The 23,839-nt window shown below is 45.8% G+C and overlaps 1 protein-coding gene across 3 annotated transcripts in view; it reads right to left on the bottom strand.

Moving 5' to 3' along the window:
* The window catches only part of LOC119970257 (nuclear cap-binding protein subunit 1), a 106,801-nt gene that overhangs the window by 2,432 nt on the left and 80,530 nt on the right, over nucleotides 1-23,839 (bottom strand). For 2 of the 3 annotated variants that reach the window (XM_038804581.1, XM_038804583.1), the window contains 8 exons: nucleotides 15,596-15,699; nucleotides 14,815-14,940; nucleotides 13,008-13,110; nucleotides 8,937-9,030; nucleotides 8,522-8,625; nucleotides 8,314-8,428; nucleotides 274-411; nucleotides 57-170 (listed from right to left, as the gene is read on the bottom strand). In XM_038804581.1, the coding sequence (XP_038660509.1) occupies nucleotides 57-170; nucleotides 274-411; nucleotides 8,314-8,428; nucleotides 8,522-8,625; nucleotides 8,937-9,030; nucleotides 13,008-13,110; nucleotides 14,815-14,940; nucleotides 15,596-15,699 (898 nt within the window). Of the gene's footprint in view, nucleotides 1-56; nucleotides 212-273; nucleotides 412-8,313; nucleotides 8,429-8,521; nucleotides 8,626-8,936; nucleotides 9,031-13,007; nucleotides 13,111-14,814; nucleotides 14,941-15,595; nucleotides 15,700-23,839 lie in introns of those variants that run through there. The other variant, XM_038804582.1, reaches the window with a different exon arrangement.

A 23,839-nucleotide genomic window follows, 5' to 3' on the forward strand; every position in this document is an offset into this window, starting at 1 on the left:
CAGCATACCTTATATAGTCTTTATGATTTTTATGACCAATAGGTCACATTACTAACCTGGAGGAAGATTTGCTGCAATCGTTCAACGCAATTCTTATACCAAGGGGTGTTAAAATCAATACCACCAGTTTCACATCTTGCAAGATGTTCTGTCAAGATCATTATAAAACGCTGTGAAGAATAAAGAATCTTCAGTACTTAAATGAAGAATTCTATGGAACAAATGTAAAAAAATAAGCAAATTAAAACAGAGGAATCCAACATACAACTTTACCTGGAAAATTACTAAGAAGAGGTTTTTCTGTTCACTTTGAGCAGATTCAACCTTCTCCTGAAGACGTTCAATCTGTTCTTCCAAGGGACCATCTTCATCGTCATCACTGTTCTGATCATAGTCATCATCACTGTCTCGCTTTAGAAAGAAATACAATCATACCATTGCTCTAATTAGTTTGAAATTTTATACTGACATCTTAACATTGAGCTTAGTCATTAAAAACGTTCTAATCACTCACTCTCCGTTCTACAGTATTTTGTTGACAATTTATTCTGAACAGGAATGGATATATTTCTGGTTGGGCCCCTGCAGGTCTCCTGTGCTATATCTAACGTTGAGTAAAGTACATATTTTCATAACAGCCAATCAATTAGTTTATTTAATCTTCCCATGCAACCTGAAACTCATCTGTTCCATCGTAACATTTTCTTGTTTCTGTATTGCAAGAGGGAGGGATTTAATGTTCTGATGTCTGGAGTGGTTGGGTGAAAAAAAATCAGTCAGTACTGTCATCTACAACTCCTTAATGAATAGAGTTCTAGATTTCAAATGCTGCCTCTTTCATTGCAATATCTAGTGATACATACGAGGGATCACCTGGTTGGTACAGTAATAAGCCAACTTGGTTGCTAACCTTAGCAAAAGAAAATTAAAAATGCACAGTTGTCCATTCAAATTCTAGCATATTATATTTATTAAGTATTCTCTGTTTCCTTCACAAAGGAGCTCATGAAAATCAGGCATTCTCAGATGGAGCTGGCACCAAAAGTATCTACTGCTCCACTACGCATGTGTTGCAACAGGACCTGGCGACAAGAATTTCCAGCACTCCCCCCAGTCGCACAGAATAAGCACTGCCATTACATTTTAGCACATTTTATTTATTTCTCAAATCTTAACAAAAATTATATCTTTGAGTCAAAGTTTGCTTTAAAAATGAAAAGGCAGTTTTGACTTGGGTGCTTCATAAAATCAGGGCATCATTTTTTGACTTGGTACAGATATGGCTGTCTATCCCATTCCTCCTTGGACACACATCAGCTCTTTTGAAAGAAGACAAGAGTAAGCTGATAAAATGATGACACAAAAAGATATGAATACAGAATACAAAGTTAGGAAAAAAGGTAGGGAGGCAGACTTCGATGCGGAAAGTGAATGAACTAATGCCAAGTTTGCGGATGACTCAAAAATAGGTAGGTAGGCAGGTGGTGAGGGCGCAATATTCTCCCAAAATTTCTAAGTTCATTTGTGGCGGGTTTTTCAGGGGGTTTCCTGCCTGTGAGTTCCCCACCACTGTTCAATGACACTTAGTCACTTCTTTGGACCCTGGGGAGTTTCTCACCGGTTTAGCCCACACTTAAATTTTTTTCCAGCAAGTGGAAATGAACTCAAGAGATCGGGCCACCATTTAGAAAGGGTGCCCCGATCTCTAAGTGAGCTTGTGGGGCCTCCCACCCCCAACCCATCGGCAATATTAACACCCACACACATATGCACTATCCCACACCCCAAGTAAGGACACCCCTCTTCAGGCATCCCCTAAGCCCCATTACAGCACCCCTTCCCTTCCAGGACCCCACACGTCAACCCCCACTTACCTGCCCTGCACACCCCCATCCTTATGTCCTTATACACACGCACACACATTCACCCCCATCTCTGTCACGCTCTCAGGCTTGTCACTTGGAAGCCCACTCTGATACCTTTCCCTTCCCCCTGCTATGCTTCTTTTCATAAACATGGTACCATCCAGATCCAGAGCTGGCTTTGAAATCTGCAATGACCGAAATATCTGCTTTTTTCAGGGCAAAGGTTCAGATCGATCCTCGAGAAACTGAGGGTCCATTTGGCTATTTTTATTCATGTATTTTGAAACTTAATTTTCCAACTGCAGCCACATGCTCGGATTTCCTCTATTTGCACATTATTTTGGGGCATCTGCTGAAGCTGTGCAGAGAGTTTCCTCCAATCTCGAGCAATCCTCTCAGATATTGTGAATTGGCTTGATGCTGCACAATTATTTGTCTGCTTTGCAATCTCACAATTTAAAGTCTGAACTGGAATGTGTATCTGCCACTCCTTCTTGATACCACATTGTCATATAAAGACAGTGCGTGCCAGTGAGGTGGCAGCCTTGACGGCATGTGCTGATGTGCTCAGACACGAGGACACCTTCCGTGGTATGTTATTCTATGGTGGGATCAATGTATGGGGGAGTTTCAACTTTAGTAGGGAGTGGGTAGTATGTACAAAGAGTTAAGATTTTTAGCTAAAAGCTGAGGGTTGACTTATATGCGAGGTATCTAAAAAACAAAGGACTTTTTTGACCAACAAGTCAGGGAGTCAACCTTTACAGGAGATAAACCACTACTCGAGTATATATCTTCCTGCACTTGCTTCTTCCTCACTACCAGCACTGTAGCACAGTGGATAGCATTGTGGCTTCACTGCACCAGGTTCCCAGGTTTGCTTCCCCGCTGGGTCACTGACTGTGCAGAGTCTGCACGTTCTCCCCATGTCTGCATGGGTTTCCTCCGGTTGCTCTGGTTTCCTCCCACAGTCCAAAGACGTGCAGGTTAGGTGGATTGGCCATAATAAATTGCCCTTAGTGTCCAAAAAGAAAAGGAGGGGTTATTGGGTTATAGGGATAGGGTGGAAGTGAGGGCTTAAGTGGATTGGTGCAGACTCGATGGGCCGAATGGCCTCCTTCTGCACTGTATGTTCTATGTTCCAAAAATACGCATGGTCAATTTCTGCTAATTTGCAAACATCTTAAGCATATGCCCTACATTTCAGTCTGCGCCACTGATATACAATGCAGAAAGCAGGAAAACTAGTACTGAGCCTTGCAGAACTTCTTCAGAATAGCCAACCAGTTGCAAAAACACCTGCTGACCATTAAAAAGATACAGCACAGGAACACTGCCCTCTAAGCCTGTACCGGTCATGATACCAACCATGGCCAACCTTTGTTTGCTGCCACTGAGTCAGTTTTGGATCCAACTGGTTACTTTTCCTTGGATCCCCATGGACTTTTACTCTTCTGCTAAGTCAGCCACTTGGACCTTGTCAAATGCCTATCTAGCGTCCAGACTGCATCAATCCAGTTACGCTCATTGAATCTTTGACAAGGTAACAATCAGTTTGGTCAAACATGGCCTTTCCTTACTAAGTTAATGCTGACGGTTCTTGATTAATCCGTGCCTTTCTAAATGACGATTCACACTGTCCCTCAGAATCTTTCCAGTAATTTGTTGATCGCCGCGGTTAGCCCGACTGGCCTGTAATTTCTGTCTATCCCCTCCTGTCATTTTAAACAATGGTGGAATGTTAGCAGTCCTCCAGTCCTTTGGCACCATGCCTGCAGCCAGATAATTGGAAATTGATAGTCAGAGCCTCAGCTGTTTCCTCCCTTACTTTTCTGGCTGTGAATATATTTAGGAACATAGGAAATGAAGAAGTAGGCCATTCGACCCATCAAGCCTGCTCCGCTATTCAAATGGACCATGGCAGATCATTTACCTCTTATGATATTTCTTTCACTATCTCCATATCCCTTGATGTCATTAGTATCCAGAAATCTATTGATTCTGTCTTGTGCATAGCCATGACTGTGCTTCCAAAGACCTCTGCGGTAGAGAATTCCAAAGATTCACTGCTGCTGCCTGAGCAAAGAAATCCCTTCCCATCCAAGTCTTAAATGGCCTTCCACTTAATCTGAGATGGTGTCTCCTGGTTCTAGACTCACCAGCCAGGGGAAACACCCTTTTTACATTGACCCTGTCATGCCCTGTAAGAATGTTGTAAATTCCAATGAAATCACATCTCATTCATTGAAACTCTTGAGAATGCAGGCCCAGTTTTCACAATTTCTCCTCATAAGATAAGCCTGCCATCCCACGGATTAGTTTGGTGATCCTCAGTTGCAATCCCTCTATGGCAAATGCATCCTTCCCGAGATAAAGAGACAAAAACTGTCTGCAATACTCCAGATGCAGTCTCACCAAGGTTCTATCCCTTTGCAGGAAATCAGCTTTACTCCTGTACTCAAATCCTCTTGCGAAGGCCAACATACAAAGTCTCCCTCTGTATACCCGAATAGGCGTCAGAATGTGACGTCTAGGGGCTTTTCACAGTAACTTCATTGCAGTGTTAATGTAAGCCTAACAATAAAGATAATTTATTAATTTTTATTTTTAATTGCTTGCTGTACCTGCAGGCAAGGTTTAATGAATCGAACGTGTGAATATATGAATTAGGACCCGTCAGCCTGCTTTGTCATTCAACAAGATACAAGATGTCATTCAACAGCACAGTAGCACAAGTGGACAGCACTGTGGCTTCACAGCGCCAGGGTCCCAGGTTCGATTCCCCGCTGGGTCACTGTCTGTGCGGAGTCTGCACGTTTTCCCAGTGTCTGCGTGGGTTTCCTCCGGGTGCTCCGGTTTCCTCCCACAGTCCAAAGGCGTGCAGGTTAGGTGGATTGGCCATGATAAATTTCCCTCGGTGACCAAAAAGGTTAGGAGGGGTTATTGGGTTACGTGGATAGGGTGGAAGTGAGGGCTTAAGTGGGTCGGTGGGCCTCCTTCTGCACTGTATGTTCTATGTTATGGCTGATCTGACTGCAACCTCAACTCCACATTCCCACCTATCCTGATAACCTTTCACCCTCCCTTGCTTATCTGGAATCTATCGTGTTCTGCAATGATTCTGTTTCCACCGCCTTTTGAGGAAGAGAGTTCTAAAGACTCACAACCCTCTGAGAGATTTCTCCCCATCTCGGTTTTAAATGGGCGACCCTTTATTTTCAAACATTGACCCCCTAGTTCTGAATTCTCCCACAATCGAGCACATCCTATCCACATCCACCTTGTCAAAACCCTTCCGGATCTCCTTTTCAATCAAGTCATCTCTTAGTCTTCTTAACACGGATACAAGCCTAGCCTGTCCAATCTTATCTCATAGACAACCTGCCCACTTCATGTTTAGTCTAATAAACCTTCCCTATAACTGCTTCCAACACATTTACATTCTTCTTTAAATAAGGGGATCAATACCTACACAGTAGGTATCCTTCTATTCTATAGACAGTACGCCAGACGTGGTCTCACCAATGCCCTGCATAACTGAAGCATAACCCCTCTACTTTTGTAATCAATTTCCCTCACAATAAACAATAGCATTCTATTAGCTTTCCTAATTTCTTGCTGTACCTGCCTACTAATGCACTAGGACACCCAGATTCCTCTACATCGCAGAGCTCTACAATTTCTCACCATTTAGATAATATGCTTCTTTTTTATTCTTCCTCCTGCCAAAATGGACAATTTCATGTTTTCCCACATTATACTCCAGTTGCCAAATTTCTGTCCACTCACTTAACCTATGTATATCTTTTTGTAGCCTTCATAGTCCTCTTCACAACTTACTTTCCTACCTATCTTTATGTCATAATCAAAGTTAGCAACTGTACCCACAGTTCCTTCATTTATATAAATTGTAGAAATTTCAGACCCCAGCACTGATCCTTGTGATATGCTACTCATTACATCTCGCGAACCACAAACTGATCCATTTGTGCCTATGCTCTGTTTCCTGTTAGCTAGCCAATCTCCTATCAATGCCTATATGTTACCCCATACAACAGGAGTTTATTTCCAACAATACCCTTTGATGCGGCACCTTATCAAATACTTTCTGTAAATCTTTATCCCCAGCACATATTACTTCTTCAAAGAATTCCAAGAAATTGGTTAACATGATTTCTCACAAAAACATGCTGACTCAGCCTGAAGTCTTGAATTTATCTAAGTGCCCTGCTATTTTGGCCCATAACGCACCCCTCACTATCAGGAAATCCGTGGCGGAGGCATGCTGTTGGCGGGGCCAGAAGATCCCGCTCGGCGTGAATGGCCGGAAAATCTCACCTATGGTGTCTTCCGCTTTCTTTTTAAAAAATAAATAAATTTAGTATCCTATTCTTTCACCCCAAATTAAGGGACAATTTAGCATGGCCAATTCACCTACCCTGCATATCTATTGGGTTGTGGGGGCAAGACCCACGCAGACACGGGGAGAACGTGCAAACTACACACGGACAGTGACCCGGGGCTGGGACTGAACCTGGGTCCTTGGCACGGTGAGGCAGCAGTGCTAACCACTGCACCACCGTGCCACCCATTTCTACACTAATTTTATGTCTTCCATTTCCAGCTTTGCATCTTAATCTGCACTCAGACTCCAAACCCCCTGGAAACTAAAGCTCTCCTCAACAGCACAACCTTCCCAGAATGATATAGCACTGCTGCTAATCTGTGATGTAAGCCATACTCCAGGACCAGTCCCAATGTTTCAGGAATCTAAAGCCCCCATTTCTGCACAATCTCTCTTGCCAGATATTCAACTGCATTCTCTTTCTATTTCTAAATTCAGTAGCAGATGGCTCCTGGAGATTGTTACTTTTGAGATCTTGCTATTAATTTCTTTCCTTGCTCCCTAAAATCTGCATACAGGACCTCATCCCAGTTTCAAATACGTTAGTGGCACTAATACGGATAGCGACCTCTAAATGTTCATTCTTTTGCTTCAGAATGTTCTGCAGTCACTCGGTGACATCCTTAACCCTGACCCCAGGGATGCAATATGTCATCCTGGAAGCACTTCTCCAGGCGTAACAAGTCTTTATTCATAATTCAGATGCAAATCATGGACATCTAACTATTTTAGAAAATGTAGGTAGATGGATCTTACAACTGAACAATGACATCAGTCTGTGGCATCAGTCTCAATGCATTTGATATCTTGTGTTCCCAAATCTTGATGATTCAGACAAACTAAGTATTCATGCCTGGCACCCAGTTCACTAACTTTTTATAAACATGTTTGCAGTTTTATTGCTAAACATATCTTTGGTTTAGTGTTTAAAGAACATGAAATATTTGTAAGCAATGCAAGAACACACTATACAGTGTGCTGCAATGGACTGGTTAAAGGTAACAATGTGTTTAATAGCGAGGTGTTCATCAGACTATATATTCGTTCCTGCCCCCAGCACTTTTTAAAAATAGTGTACATTCCACAGCAGCCCAAGCACAATACAAATCCTGGAAACACCAAAGTAGCAAGTTGAGAGCAGAAGAAGGGGTTCCAGTTCCAGTTGTGCCAGCACGGGGGTGAGGGACATGACTTGGTTTTGTAGTAACTATGTCCTTTAAAGTGAACCCACCACTGCAATATTCCTTAATAAGGAAATATAGTGGCGGGTAAACATTTACATTGTGATTTTGAGACATTTTAAATCCGGGAAGAATTTTAGGTCCACCTAAATGGGAGTCATGCAAGAGGGAAGAGCAAATGGAGTAACTATGTGAAAGTGAAAAACCTAGTTAGTCAAAACAAAAGTTACAAGGCACGCAACAAAACTGCTGTGACATATTTATGATAAACCAAATTGAAATCAGATTTTGCAAGTACCAGGATACTGTTTAATGCTCATCAGCAACAGCTCTGCTGTAAGGGCTAATGGTTGTACTTGAAGACTCAAAGAATGCGGCATCAGAACCTCTTGGTGCTGGCATTTATGGTTCAAGGTCCATGCCACTGCAAAGCACCATCTTCAATACGGAAGGCATCCCACTCTGGGTTATGAGCTTGCAGCCCTAAGATTTAAAAGGCTCTCAACGTAACAATAGTGATGCAGGAAGGGAGAGGTCTTTATTTTCTCTAAATTGGAAAGCGGATTAGTACTTGCTTTGAAAATATTCTCTACAACCTGCCTTATTCTAATACCCAATACCAATAATAAAATACTGCGGGTGCTGGAAATCTGAATGAAAAACAGAAAATGCTGGAAATACTCAGCACATCAGGTAATGTCTGTGGAGAGAAACAAGAGTTAACATGTCAGGTCGATTTCTGATGAAAGGCCAGTGACTCAAAATACTGACTCAGTTTCTCTCTCCACAGATGCTGAGTATTCCTGCATTTTCTGTTTCTATTCTAACTTATATTCAGTTGATGTAGCAAAAACAAACTTACTCTTTTGTGCTGTTTATCCAGTTTGTCTTTAGTCTCTTCAAGCTCCCTTTGAACCTTTTGCACATGCTTGTTCATCTTTCGGATGGTGGAGTGAAGAATCTCCCAGACATACAACCTAAAGTGCCAATGTAAAGTTAGTTCCAATCAGTTGCAAACCTGCACCCCAATTTATTAGAATATTACAGTCCCAAATGTTTATACAGATTACCTAGTGAAATCATGTGCCATTTCTGAAGCGAAGATCCAGTTCGCTACTGCTGCGCAGTCTACAATCTGTGTTCTGATCATTTTATCAACCAACATGGCCATCATCTGCAGAATATCAAGAACATTGAGTTTTTAAAATCAGATCAGTAATGTGACATCGGAGACTTAATTAATTGATTTCACACTCCCAGTAAGGGGTTGCAACTGAAGGGAGTGTGGATCAGACAATGGCCTCTACCATGTCACAGTCCAGTTCAAAGCCACTCCCTTCAAATGCAGCTCCCCATTTCAGTGAAGAGAAGGAAATTTGGACCATTTTAAATTGGAAGGAGAAATGATAAAATAGGATATGTTTTGCTTTCAATTTACACTCTCAACAGATCTGTTATTTGGCAAAGAGAAAGAACAACCATTACCTGAGGATGACACTTCCAAACATCAAACATAACTCTTAGCACATGTAGTTTGCCCTCATCACCTTCAGCCAAAGTCTTAAAAATCTCATGAAACCTACAAGAGAAAATCAACTGGTGAAAGCGGTGTCAACAAATATGAGAAGATACATCATTGAAATGTAGGCTTGAAAATGGACAGCTTTATAGCATTATTTAGACTCTGGACAGAGACACACTCTCTCCCCTCCATTTCATTGATCTCCTTCATTCCCTTGGTTATCATTTTTTAATTATTATTCAATTATGGGATGTGGGTGTGGCTGGTTAGGCTAACATTTATTTTCCTTCAGACGATGGTGGTGAGTTGCCTTTTTGAACCTCTGCAGTCTTTGAGGTGTAGGTACATCCACAGTGCTGTTAGGGAGAGAGTTTCAGGATTTTGACCCAGTGACAGTGAAGGAACGGCAATATATTTCCAAGTCAGGGTGGTGAGTGACTTGGAGGAAACCTCCAGGTGGTGGGGTTCCCAGGTATCTGCTGCTCTTGTCCTTCAAGATGGTAGTGGTTGTGGGGTTGGAAGATGGTGCCGAAGGAATCTTGGCGAGTTCCTGCAGTACATCTTGTAGAGTGTACACACGGCTGCAACTGCTCGTCAGTGGAGGAGGGATCAAGTGGGCTGCTTTATCCTGGATGATGTCGAGCTCCTGGAGTGATTTGGAGCTGTTCTATTCCAGAAAGTGAAGAGTATTCCATTACACTACTGGCCTGTGCCTTGTTGATGGTAGACAGGCTTTGGGGGTTCAGGAGGCGAGTTATTTACCGGAGGATTCCTAGCCTTTGACTGGCTCTGGTAGCCACAGTATTAACGTGGCTAGTCCAGTTCAGTTTCTGATCAATGGTAATCCCCAGGATGCTGATTGTGGGTGGATTTAGCGATGGTAATGCCATTGAATGTCATGGGGCAACAGTTAGCTCCTCTCTTGGAGTCATTGGTCATTACTTGACACTTGCGTGGCGCGAATGTAACTTGCGTGAATGTGAATGTAACTTGCCACTTCTCAACCCAAGCCTGGATATTGTCCAGGTCTTGATGCATTGAACATAGACTGCTTCAAAATCTGAGGAGTCGCGAATGGAGCTGAATATTGTGCAGTCATCTGCGAACATCCCCACTTCTGACCTTATGATGAAAGCGAGGTCATTGATGAAGCAGCTGAAGATGGTTGGGCCTAGGACACTACCCTGGGGAACTCCTGCAGTGATGTCCTGGAGCTGAGATGATTGAACTCCAACTACCGCAACCATCTTCCTTTGTGTCAGGTATGACTCCAACCAGCCGCACGTTTTCCCCGATTCCAGTTTAGCTAGGGCTCCTTGATGCCATACTGGATCAAATGCTGCCTTGATGACACGGGCAGTCACTCTCACCTCACCTCTGGCATTCAGCTCTTTTGTCCGCGTTTGAACCAAGGCTGTAATGAAGTCAGGAACTGAGTGACCCTGGCAGAATCCAAATTGAGTGTTCCAGAGCAGGTTATTGCTGAGTAAGTGTTGCTTGATAGCACTGTTGATGACTCCTTCCATCACTTTGCTGATGGAGAGCAGACTGGCTGAGTTGGATTTGTCCTGTTTCTTGTGTACAAGATACACCTGGGCAATTTTTCACATTGCCGGGTAGATGCCAGTGTTGTAGCTGCAATGGAATAGCTTGGCTAGGGGCGCGGCATGCTCTGGAGCACACGTTTTCAGTACTATTGGCAGAATATTGTCAGGGCCCATAGTTATTAGTTTCCTGTGCCTTCAGCCGTTTTTGATATCACATGGAGTGAATTATATTGGCTGAAGACTGGCATCTGTGATGCTGAGGATTTGGGAGCAAACCAAGAGGGATCATCCACTCGGCACTTCTGGCTGAAAATTGTTGCAAATGCCTTTGCACAGATGTGCTGGGCTCTTCCATGAGATCTTCCATGACATTGAGGATGGGGATATTCTTGGAGCCTCCTCCTCCAGTGAGTTATTTAATTGTCCACCACCATTCATGGCTGGATGTGGCAGGACTGCAGAGTTTAGATCTGATGCATTTGTTGTGGAATTGCTTAACGCTATTTATTATTTACTGCTTATGCTGTTTGGCACACAAGTAGTCCTGTGTTGTAGCTTCACCAGGTTGACACCTAATTTTTCAATATGCCTGGTGTTGCTCCTGGCATGCTTCCTGCTCTCTTCATTGAACCAGGGCTGATCCCCTGGCTTGGTGGTAATGGTAGAGTGGAGGATCCGGCAAGCCATAAGGTTGCAGATTATGGTGGAGTACAATTCTGCTGCTGCTGATGGCTCACAGTACCTCATGGTTATCCAGTCTTCAATTGATAGATCTATTCAAAATCTTTCCCATTTAGCACAGTGGTAGTGCCATGCAACACAATGGAGGGTATCCCCAATGTGAAGACGGGACTTTACCTCCACAAGGACATTTCCTGTCACAAAGGAGAGGTCACTTCTACCAATACAGTCATGGACAGATGTATCTGCAAGAGGCAGGTTAGTGAGGATGTGTTCAAGAATGTTTTTCCCACTCATTGGTTCCCTCACCACCTGTTGCAGTCCCAGTCTAGCAGCTATGTCCTTTAGGACCTGGCCACCTCGGTCTGTGGTGGTACTACTGAGCCACTCGTAGTGATGGACATTGAAGTCCCCCCGCCAGAATATATTCTGCTCCCTTGCCACTCTCAGTGCTTCCTCCAAGGTTCAACATAGAGCAGTACTGATTCAGCAGCTGATTGCGGATGGGTCGTGGTAATCAGCAGGTTTCTTTGTCCATGTTTAACCTAAAGCCATGGGGTCCAGAGTCGATGTTGAGGACTTCCAAGGTAACTCCCTCCAGACTGTATATCACTGTGCCACGTCCTCTGCCATTGAGTCAGGACATACCCAGAAATAGTGAGAGGTGTCAGGGACAGTGTCTGTAAGGTATGATTCTGTGAGTTTGACTATGTCAGGCTGTTGTTTGACTAGTCTGTGAGACAGCTCTCCAACTTTGGCAAAAGCCCCAGATATTAATAAGTAGGACGTTGCAGGATCAACAGGGTTGGGTTTGTCATTTCCGGTGCCGGGGTCAATGCTGGGTGGTCCATCCAGTTTAATTCCTTTTCAGTGTTTTTGTAGTGGTTGAATATAATGGAGTGGCTTGCAAGCCATTTCAGACGGAATTTAAGAGTCAACCACATTGCTGTCGGCCTGGAGTCATGTGTAGGCCAGATCAGGTAAGGACGGCAGACTAAAAGACATTAGTGCGTCAGATGGGTTTTCAGGACAATCGACAATGGTTTCATGGTCATCATTAGATTCAGATTTTTATTGAGATTAAATTCCATCACCTGTTGCGATGGGATTCAAACCGGGTCCCCAGATCAATACCATGTGTCTCTGGATTACTAGTCCAGCAACAATACCATTATGCCACCGCCTCTTCTTTCCAGGAATGAAAAAGGTGTTAGAGCTGTCTGGATGGCCCTGCCCTGGATATTGTTCTCTCCCTTTAGTGAAGTGGCTGATGTGCATTCAATATTCCTTTGAAGGTAAAATAAGCAACTAAATGTGGAGAATCACTGATGCCAATCTTAATCTATTTACAGGGGACCACCATAAATGAGCACAAATACAATAGCTCACGTTCATGCACAGCGGCAAATGCTCAAAATTGATCAATGACAAAATTAAAGTTGGTCTGTTTAAAACTTTAACTGACTCAAGAACACCAATTACCCTGCTCACTGGACTATTCATCAGTCCATCAGGATTTGGGTTAACTGTAAAGACCAATGAAGCAGGGAGAGCAAAATCTTATACTTTCATGCATCAGAATGAAAGAAACTCTTTATTCATTGAGTTAGAGTCATAAATGTTGACAGCATGGAAACAGGCCCTTCGGCCCAGCTGGTCCTTGCCGCCCAGTTTCTATCACTACGCTAGTCCCACTTGCCTCTATTTGGCCCATATCCCTCTTAGTCTGTTAGTCACAGGGCTAATAAGCAAAGTGATACATAAACATCTAATTGCAATTTGTTCTTGGAAAAGGAAGACACTTACTTTGCCAAAGCACTGAATGAATGGCTGAAGGACTTGGCAGCCAGGTGAAGTAAAGTCTGTACAAAAACGTCAATCTTCAGGGGATTAAAGCTGAACCCTTCATCTGAAACAGCGTAGCTCAAGCAAGTCAATCATTTGATTTCAGCAGCATTCTCCGGGTTAAGATGATAGATTCAACAATTCTGACAACCATAGCAAGTGATATTAACCGAATGGATGAGAATTATAGGATCATAGGAAAGCAAATGGAATGTTGGCATTTATAGCAAAAGGGATTGAGTATAAAGGTAAGGAAGTGTTGTTGCAACTATACAAGGCATTGGTAAATCCACACCTGGAGTATTGTGCACAGTTTTGGTCCGCTTATTTGAGGAAAGAAGTAGTGACGTTGGGGGCAGTTCAGAGGAGGTTCACTAGATTAATTCCAAAGATATGGGGTTTGTCGTACGAGGAGAGATTAAACAGTTAGGTCTATACTCTCTAGACTTTTACAAGAATGAGGGGATATCTAATTGAGGTATATAAGATGTTAAAAGGTATGGATAAAGTAGACATGAAGCCGATGCTTCCTCTTGTGGGGCATTCTAAAATGAGAGGTCATAATCTTGGAATAAGAGGCAGCAAATTTAAAACAGATTTGAGGAGAAACGACTTCTCCCAAAGGGTTGGGAATCTGTGGAATTCGCTATCCCAGAGTGTGGTGGATACTGGGACAATGAGTAAATTTGAGGAGGAATTAGACAGATTTTTAATTGGTAATGGGTTGAAGAGTTATGGAGAACGGACAGGATGGTGGAGTTGAGGCCAGAATGGGATCAGCCATGATCATATTGAAGGTGTTTAGGGTTGGGAGGCTAAATTGGCAACTCCTGCCCCCAGGCCACGTGTTGTAGGGAGGAGATGCTCTGACTGATTTCGCAATCCAGCTCTTGGTCTGTAACATTGTAGGTAGCAGATGAGGGACGTATCAGCCATGATAGAATGGCGGAGCAGATTCGATGAGCTGAATGGCCTAATTCTGCTCCTGTATCTTATGAACATAGAATGAGGAAACCGTATCTCCTTATTCAGTCTATCAAAACTTCTTTCTAGTGATAACAGGGTCCGTTTCCACTACACTGCGTCTCTGACCTGCTCTTTACATGGCATTTATATGGCAGGTCCGTTACGTTTCTGGCCAATGGTAACCCCCAGAATATTGATGGTGGGAGAATTCTGCAATGGTAATGCCATTGAAAGTCAACAGGAGATGGTTAGATTCTCTCTAGTTGGAGATGGTCATTGCCTGGCACTTGTGTGGTGCGATGTTACTTCCCACATAGCAGCTTGAGCCTGACTGTTGTCCAGGTCTTGCCGCAAACAAACTTACTATTTAATTACCACATCTGTCTAAATTGTACTTCCTCCACCCAAGTCCAAGACAATTATAAATAAATAAGAACATGAATGGTCTTAATAACCGGGGTCCCCATTGAATAGTTCTCCCTCATCAGAAAAAGATCTGTTCTCACTACACCATGGCTCTTATCCTTTGGCCAATTGCACACTGATGTTACCTCAATCCCTTTGATATCATATGCCTCTACGTTCTGGAACAAGTCTGTTACAAAGTGTCTTTTGGAAGTCCATATACACATCTACTGCACTACCGTCATAACTTTTTCTGTTACTTCACAGAACTTAATTAATCACACCATTTGCCTTTAACAAATCTGTTCTGGCTGCCCCTTATTAACCCGTGCTTTTAATTTTGTCTTTGTCAATGATCTCGAGTAGTTTTCCCACCACAATTAAAATAATTCCTTACCATCATCGTCATCCTCTTGGTTAGGATTTGGGAGGTCTTTTAATATGCTCAGGATTTCATCATTACTTGCTTTGTTTTTAATAGCACTGCATACACTAACAGCCACAGCATAGCCAGGTAGAGAACCTAAAGCATCAACAAAAATAATGTTATGTTGGCTCAAGAGCTCATGCCAAATTTTTAAATGTCATTTGCCCCCCCTCACCCCCTTGCAAAGTAGAAAATGTTTGGCTCACTGATTCCCATAAATGTGAGAAAATATGAGAAAAGCGGGTCCAAATGTACATGTCCATATGCAAACGGCAAACATGAGAAGGGGTATCACATGTAAAAGGGCTTGACGAATGTACAAGACAGGACAAGGGACTGCTGTCATTTATAGGGCTTACAAGTGGCTGCACGCGCACATTTGCAAAGTAGAGCAGTGCAGCTAGCATGAGAGTGAGAAAAAGAGCCAGCGAGATTTAACACCTTTGAAATACTGCAGAACACAAAAGTATCATAACGTCAGAGTGTAATAGTAATTTGTTTCTCACTGTAGTTCCATATTTAACTCTTCCTTCATCTAAACATGATTTCTCAAGAACCAGATCAAAGTTGAACTACATCAGTGTTAAAGACCAATTTCACGAGTTATGAAATAAAAATGCTCACTTGTCTAAACCTCCAAAGCAGCTTACTTTCTTAAGTATAGTTGTTAAGCCAATGCATTAAACAGGTAAAATTCAGTTCTAAATATTCCTGTATGACAGAAGTCGATGAAATCATGTTCATTACTTACTGTTGCTCTCATCACCGTACTTGTATATACATAGTGGATTTGCTGGCAATAGGGCTGCAAAGTTCTCAGGTACAATATCCACTATCCTTTGATAATAGGAAAGCCTGTGAACAAGTTAGCAGTTCATTTATATCCTTGCTATTGATTCTCATCAACTATTTCAACAAGAAGTCAAACTAAAATTGTTACTGGAAACAACTTCAGGTGAAATCACCCCGGCCTCTGCCCTCGTCCCATATTGAACCGAATATCCAGCCAGTGGGGTGCATGGTCTGAGATAACTATTCCGGCAGACTCTGCCCCCCTCCACCCCAACCTAAATCTCCTGACTCACTACAAAGTAATCAATCCTCGAATACACCTTATAGACGCGTGAAAAGAAGGAATACTCCCTTCCCCCTGGGTTCTGAAAGCGCCATGGATCCACCATACCCATCCTCTCCATAAACCCCCCCCAGCTCCCTTGCCATTCGTACCCTACCCATCGACCTGGGGCTCGATCTATCCACCCTCGGCTCCAGGACACAGTTAAAATCTCCTCCCATGAGCAACTGGTACGTGGCCAAATGGCATTGCAAAGGTGGCACAGCTTCCAAAGATTTTTTGGAGCACAGCAAATTGCCCAATGAGAAGTAAGGCATGGGCAGGGGGAAATGATCCTTTGCTGTGCCAGTACCGGATCTTGCAGTTCTAACTCTCAGTGCTGCACAGTGTTCCCTCCAGTATTACCTTCAGAAAGTAAAACAAAAGCTTCAGGATGTGCAGTAGTACCTTTATAGTGTTCAACATTTGACATAAATTGAGTACTTTCTTCCAGAAACAATCACTGGTTGACAGCAGCTGGGTAGAATGCCTCATATATTCCAAATACCATCTAACCAACCTGCCTGGTTTGCTAAGAGGCTTGTGTGTATCAGGTACTTTTTGTTTACTGTTATTTTATAAGCAAAGAAATAAAGAATTTCCAAGATCCAAACAACATTATCTACGTTCCACTTCAACGTGTCAAAGCATGAAAAGAGGAAAACAACGATGTGGACACTTCTGACATGAATGCTGAGCCAATTGATGATCTTTCAACCCCAGATCAGACTTGGTTCAGCTGATTAATACGTCAATTCATTATGTTAGATCACCAAATCCTATGGGATCAAAGCAAACGCTCAGGTTTATGTGGAACATATTGGTGGATGGCTTGGACTATACGGTCCCTTTATGAACCAATTAAACTTCGAAATAGCACCTTTACCTGAGTAAATATTCCAGAGTACCTCACTGAGAAAACCGACAATGAGCAAAACAAAATTCAAAAGGAATGATTGTACACACATTCAAAGGTAAAGAGAGAGGTAGCATGGGAGAGGATTTGAGGAGGCTGCTATAAAGTAGGGCGGGGACAACTCAATGGTTGGGAAGGAAATCAGGAATCCAGAGACAGTACTGAAGAGCACATAATGGGATACAGAAGTGAAGGAGATTTCAGAAGTCAGGTGGAGGGATTTGTAAATGAGTAGGAGTTTGAATTCAACACATTGTGGAACAAAAAACAAATCAGTGACTGGGTGGTTATTGTAAAAGTGCAATTCAGCACATTACTCTCAAACTATTTACCCAATGAAAGAACAAAATGGCCAAAAGCTGAACACGTGGCACTTCCGGTAGAGTCTGCGAGCAGAGCGGCCTCGTTTGGAAGAAGCTCCCGCCGGTCCGCAATATTGCGGTCTTTTTCAGGGGTTCTCCGCATAGTTTTGGGGGGGGGGGGGGAATAAATAAACCTCTCCGGGGTAGGCCCTGCCTCCCTCGCCCTGTGACAGCATCAGAGCTCCGTTTCACAGAGCTGGGGGGGTTGAAAAGGCGGGAGGGGAGAGACTGATCCCGGTGGGTTCAGCGGGGGTGGCTGCACGTGGAGAAGGAGCGGGGATCGTGACCTGTTTCCCCAAGGAGCAGCCTGAAAGCTGAAGGCCTCAAAGACCACGAGCAGAAAAGAGAAAGATTTTTTTTCTGTTTTTACTCTACTCTGAAACAGGACGGTAGCGGCGGGGGCGGAGCCAAGCGGAGGCCGAGGGGGCAGGCCCTAAGCCAGGGCGCAATTTAGGTGAAATGTCCCACATCGGGTGACTCCCGCCTAGAATGTGGTAAGAAGACTGAGCCTGGTTCCAGGGAAATTCTGGAGGTATACAAAAAAAAAGAAGAGAACAAAGTTTTAAAGAAATTTGAGATTGAAGAAGGAAGGAAGAGTGAGAAAAAGGAAAAATAATAAGCCGTTAAAGGATGCAAAAAGCAGCGTCGAGGAAGGGAGGAACCGCGGGCTTGCCGTTGAATGAGAAGACGGGTAAAAAAAAAAAGTGCTGACAAGATGGCGGAGGCCAGACCGCATGGTGGAGCCGCACTACCTACAGTGGAGAAGATGACCGAGGTGATGGCGGTGCAGCTGGAAAAGCAGTTTGCGAGGCACATGGAGGCTTTGAGGAAGGAGATGGCGGTCACATTGAAGTCATTGGTGGAGGAGGCAATCGCCCCAGTGAGAGTAGCTGTGGAAAATACATCGGCCGAGGTGAGAGAGCAGGGCGAGAAGATAAAGGAAGTGGAGGAGGCCGCGTCGCAGCACAGCGACCAGCTCACCTCGATGGGGGACGAGCTGTGAAGGGTGGTGGAGGCCAACAGAGGGCTCCGAGCAAAGCTTGAGGAGTTGGAGAACCGCTCGAGGCGGCACAATCTAAGAATTGTGGGCTTGCCCGAAGGGATCGAGGGTCCAAGGCCAACAGATACTTTGCGAAGAAGTTGGTGGAGCTGATGGGGGAGGGGGAGAACCCCATTCGATACGAACTGGACCGAGTTCATCGGTCGTTAAGGCCAAAGCCCAAAGTGAATGAGCCGCCAAGAGCAGTAATCATCTGTTTCCATAAGTACTGCATGAAGGAGAAGGTGTTAAGCTGGGCGAAGCAGAAGCGCGAAGTGCAGTGGGATGGCGCTGGAGTTTGGTTCTACCAGGACTTGATGGTGAAGCTGGCAAAGAGACGAGCGGCGTTCGGGCGAGTGAAGGCGGCACTGTACAAGAAGGGGGTGCGATTTGGTATGGTATACCCGGCGAAGCTAAGGGTGACGAATGGTGCCAAAGACTTTTATTTCGAGAGAGCAGAGGCGGCTGAGGCATTTGTCCCAAGCCTTCTGCCCTCACAGACGTGAGGAGCGGAGCTGGAGGAGAGGCTGTGGACTGTCACTGGGGGGCTGGAAAATGCACAAATGTTATAACTTTCTTTTTACTAACGTACTGTAATTTACTTCTCTTCACATTGTTACAGAGTTCAAGTTATTAGTTGGGTTGATTGGCTTTCTGTGTTGCGACTGTTATATCTTAGTTTAGTGAATTATATGGGTTGGATTGTTGTTTTGGTTTTTTCTTTCTCTGGGACTGGGTGGGAGGGGATGGTATAGCGTGGCGGGGGGGGCCACCCCTGCTAGCTAACTAAATTCGGCCAGTGAACGGAGGTGAGGTGAGAGGAGGGCTGCGGACATTGGAGCCTGTTTGGCAGGTTTCGATGGGCCTACGAGGCGAGCGAGGGGGGGGGGGGGGGGGGGGGGGGGGGAGAAGAGAGAGAGAGAGAGAAGGACCAGGTGAGACTTAAAAAAAGGGCTGGGTTAGTCAGGTGTTTCACTCTGGACTTGACGGAAGGGCTCGAGGAGTAGCGGTAATGGTCAGCGAAATAGTACCCTTCCAGATGGAGAAGGTGATGGCAGATCAGGGGGGTAGATATGTGATTGTGCTGGAGGGGAGGCTAGTGGCGCTGTTAAGTGTACATGGCCCCAATTGGGTCAATGTGGGATTCGCAAAGAAGGTGTTTGGGGCCATCCCCGACTTGGACACACACAAACTGATAGTGGGGGGGGGGGGGACTGGAACTTGGTGTAGCCAAGGTTGGACAGGTCACGGCCGCGCTGGAGAAGGGGGTAGCGCAGAGACCAGGGTGGAAATTAGATGTGGGACTTTTGGGGAACCAAGGGTTCTGTGACAAAATTAAAAAGGTAATTAAGGAAGATGTAGGTTTCAACTGTACGGGTGAGGTGTCGAAGGCGGCCGTCTGGGAGGCTCTAAAGGCGGTGGTGAGGGGGGAGGTGATCTCGTTTAAGGCCAGGGTGGACGAGGAGGAGAGGTTGGAGCGGCAGAGGGTAATAGATGAGATTTTGGAGGTAGATAGGAGTTATGCAGAGGATGGGGACCCTGCAAAGCTGGAAAAGAGAAAAGCTTTGACCGACTATCTACCAGGAAGGCGGTGCGCCAACTGAGGTGAGCAAGGGGTGCAGGTTACGAACATGGAGATGTTAGCAGGTCAGCTCCGGAGGGAAGCAGCGGCAAGGGAAATCGTACAGGTGAGGGATAGGGCAGGATAGTTGGTGGTGGCGCCGGATCTGATTAACAAGGTTTTTGAGGAATCTTATGAGAGGTTGTACAGGTCAGAGCCATCCGGAGGAGATCGTGAGATGCAGTAATTTCTAGATGGGTTGGAGTACCCGAGGTTAGGGGAGGGGGACAGGGCTACATAAGAAGGAGCGATAGGGGAGCAGGAGATAAAGGATGTGATTGGGAGCATGCAGTCGAGGAAGGTGGCAGGGCCGGATCGGTTTCCGGTGGCATATTATTAAAAAATTCAAGGATAAGATGGCACCCCTGATGGTGGGGATGTTTGAAGAGGCGATAGGGAAGGGGGTATTGCCACAAACCTTGGGACAGGCATCGATCTCCCTGTTGCTAAAAAAAGATAAGGATCCGACGGAGTGTGGGTCGTATAGCCCCATATCACTTCTGAATGTGGACTCAAAAATATTGGTGAAGGTACTGGCGGGTAGGCTGGAGGAGTGCCTCCCGAAGGTGATAGGCGAGGATCTGACGGGGTTCGTGAGAGGGAGGCAGCTCTTTTCAAACATTAGAAGGATATTGAACGTCATTATGGCACCGGCAGAGAAGGAAACAGAGGTGGTTGTGGCATTGGACACTGAGAAGGCGTTCGATCGGGTAGAATGGGGGTACTTGATGGCAGTTCTGGAGCGGTTTGGGATTGGACCAAGATTTGTGAACTGGGTAAAGCTACTACATAAGGAGCCGAGGGAGAGTGTCCGCACAAACATCAGCTCGAGATACTTTTCTCTCCACTGCGGGACTAGGTAGGGATGTCCTATGGCCCCCCTGGGTATGGAATGGAATAGTGGGGGGGGGGGGGGGGGGGGGGGGGGGAAGAGGAGAGAGAGAGAGAGAGAGGAGGAGGAGATAGAGCATAGGGTGTCCTTATATGCTGATGACTTGCTGTTATACGTGTTGGAACCGAGTGTGTCGTTAGGGGGAATATTGGAGCTGCTTCGAGTGTTTGAGTCTTTCTCGGGGTACAAGCTGAATCTAGACAAGAGTGAGTATTTGTGGTATTTCGGCCGGGTGTGAGGGCGGGGGCGGGCTGCCGTTCTGTAGGGCCGGGACTCACTTTAGGTACTTGGGGGTGCAGGTTGCCGGGAGTTGGGGGGGGGGGGGCTCTGCAGGTACAACATTTCTAGTTGGGGGGGGGGGGGGGGGGGGGGAGGAGGAGGAGAGTGAAAGCAGATCTGGCAAAGTGGGATGGTCTCCCTCTGTCACTGGCGGGTCGGGTACAGGCGGTTAAAATGAACGTGTTGCCACGATTTCTGTTTATATTTCAATGCCTGCCGATTTTCCTGCCAAAGGATTTTTTCAGAGAGATTGAGGGAAGGATTATGTCGTTCATATGGGGAGGGAAATTGGCCAGAGTTAGAAAGGTGCTAATACAGAGGGAAAGGCAAGCAGGAGGTTTGGGTCTTCTAAACCTGATATATTACTGCTGGGCAGCAAATGTGGAGAAGGTGCAGAGCTGGGTAAAAGGGGTTGCTTCCCAGTGGGTCAGAACGGAGGAGAGTTTGTGCAGGGGGTCAGGATTCAAAGCACTAGCAACAGCGCCGCTCCCGATAGCCCCGGGTAAGTACTCAGGGAGTCCGGTAATAATAGCTTCATTGAAAATTTGGAGGCAGTTCCGGCAACACTTCGGGTTGGGGGCTGGGTCAAGGGAAATGCCGATTTGGGGGAACCACAGATTTGAGCCAGGGAGGTGGGATGGAAATTTTCGGAAATGGGAGGAGAAGGGGATTAAGACACTAAAAGATTTGTTTCTTAGGGGTCGGTTTGCAGGATTGAAGGAGCTGGAAGCGAAGTATGGGCTGAAGCAGGGGGAAATGTTTAGATATATGCAGGTTCGAGATTTTGCTAGAAAGGAGATACAGAACTTCCCAGAGGAGCCAGCCTCCACATTGCTGGAGGAGGTGCTGACGACAGGGGGACTGCAGAAGGGGGTTGTGTCAGCGGTCTACGGAGCTATTTTGGAGGAGGAGGAGGCACCGCTGGAAGGGATCAAAGCAAAGTGGGAGGAAGAGTTGGGAGAGGATATGGAGGAGGGTTCTGGTGTGAGGTGTTCTGGAGAGTGAATGCCTCCACCTCTTGCACGAGGTTGGGGCTGATACAGCTGAAGGTGGTATACAGAGCACACCTCACGAGGGTGAGGATGAGCCAATTCTTCAAAGGAGTAGAAGATGTGTGTGAACGTTGCAGGGGTGGGGCCCGCTAACCATGTTCATATGTTTTGGTCCTGTCCCAAGTTAGAGGATTACTGGAAGGGGGTTTTTAGGATAATTTCTAAACTGGTGCACATGAGACTAGACCCGGGCCCCCGAGAGGCCATATTCGGGGTGTCGGACCGCCAGGGTTGGAAACGGATGCGGAGGCAGATGTTGTAGCCTTCGCCTCGTTGATCACCCGAAGGTGGATCCTGATGGGTTGGAGAGCAACCTCTCCACCCTGTGCCCTGGCAAGGCGGGGGGATCTGTTGGAATTCTTGACTCTTGAGAAGGTTAAATTTGAACTGAGGGGAAGGATGGAGGGGTTCTACAATTCACGGGCACTATTTATTATGCACTTTCAAGAACTGGATAACATCGAACATTAGTTGGGTGGGTGGGGGGGAGAGAGAGAGAGAGAGAGAGAGAGAGAGAGAGAGAGAGAGAGGAGCAATGGGTGTTAATGGGGGGGGGATTCCGGATTCCTTTTTGTCAGTTGTTTATGTGAACATGTGGTGAATGTTTTGGGTTTGGTGGGAGGATGGGAGCGTTGTTATTGATATGGGGATTGACATATTTGTTACTGATTATTGTTTATTGTTGCCTGCTGTGATAGTGGAGTTGGACACTTTAGGAACTTTCTAGCAGTTATTGGATAGGCACGTGGAGCACACCAGAATGACAGGGAGTGGGATAGCTTGATCTTGGTTTCGGACAATGCTCGGCACTGTTCTATGTTTAAAACTCAATAAATATCAAATCATAAGCATCCTAACCAGATACAAATTTGTATCAAGGAAAGATTCTCTAAAAGATACAAACAGAAAATGTTTATCACAACAAAACATTGCAACTAATCATACTGTAAATCATTTTAGATAGTTAAGGTTTACAGGGATCTGAATCTTAGATTAAAAGATTCACATTCTGCAACATACAAGGGGCGGGATGGCCCAAAGCTGGTGCCAAGAATGGCGCAACCCACTCCGGCGTCGGGCCACCTGGAATTTGCAGAATCCTCCGCATGTCCGGGGGCTAGGCCGGCGGCGGAGGGGTTCGCGCCTCGCCAACCGGCGCCGAAGGGTCGCCATGGACCCGCACATGTGCAGAACCGCCGATGTGTTCTTGCGCATGCGCAGGGTGTTTCTCTCTCCAACCCCCCCCCCCCCCCCCCCCCCCCCCCCCCCCCCCCCCCCCGCCCCCCTCCCCCACCGAGGACTCCAGCAGACAGCCTACCAGCCAGGTCCCGCCGTGATGGACCACATCCATTTCATGCCGGCAGGACTGGCCGTAAACGGGCAGCTGCTCGGCCCGTTGGGCCCCGGAGAATTGTCGGGGAGGGTCGCTGCCAATGGCCCCTGACCGTCGCGGCGTGAACCTCGTCCGAAAACCAGCACCGGAGAATTCGGCAGCTGGCGCCGGAGTGGGATTCACACTGCCCCCCCCCCCCCCCCCCCTCCCCTCCCTCCGCTGGCGATTCTCCGACCCGGCCGGGGGGGGGGGGGGGGGGGGGGGGGGGGGTGGTAAGAGAATCCCGCCCAAGGTGTCTGGTTTAGACAATGCAGGCATTGAGTGCAGGACAGACACAACTAAAGCTGATTATTAATATAATCTTTCCTTAGCCGAGTAAGACAAAAA

Source organism: Scyliorhinus canicula, chromosome 8, assembly GCF_902713615.1.
Source record: "Scyliorhinus canicula chromosome 8, sScyCan1.1, whole genome shotgun sequence".
Classification (NCBI taxonomy): Eukaryota; Metazoa; Chordata; class Chondrichthyes; order Carcharhiniformes; family Scyliorhinidae; genus Scyliorhinus; species Scyliorhinus canicula.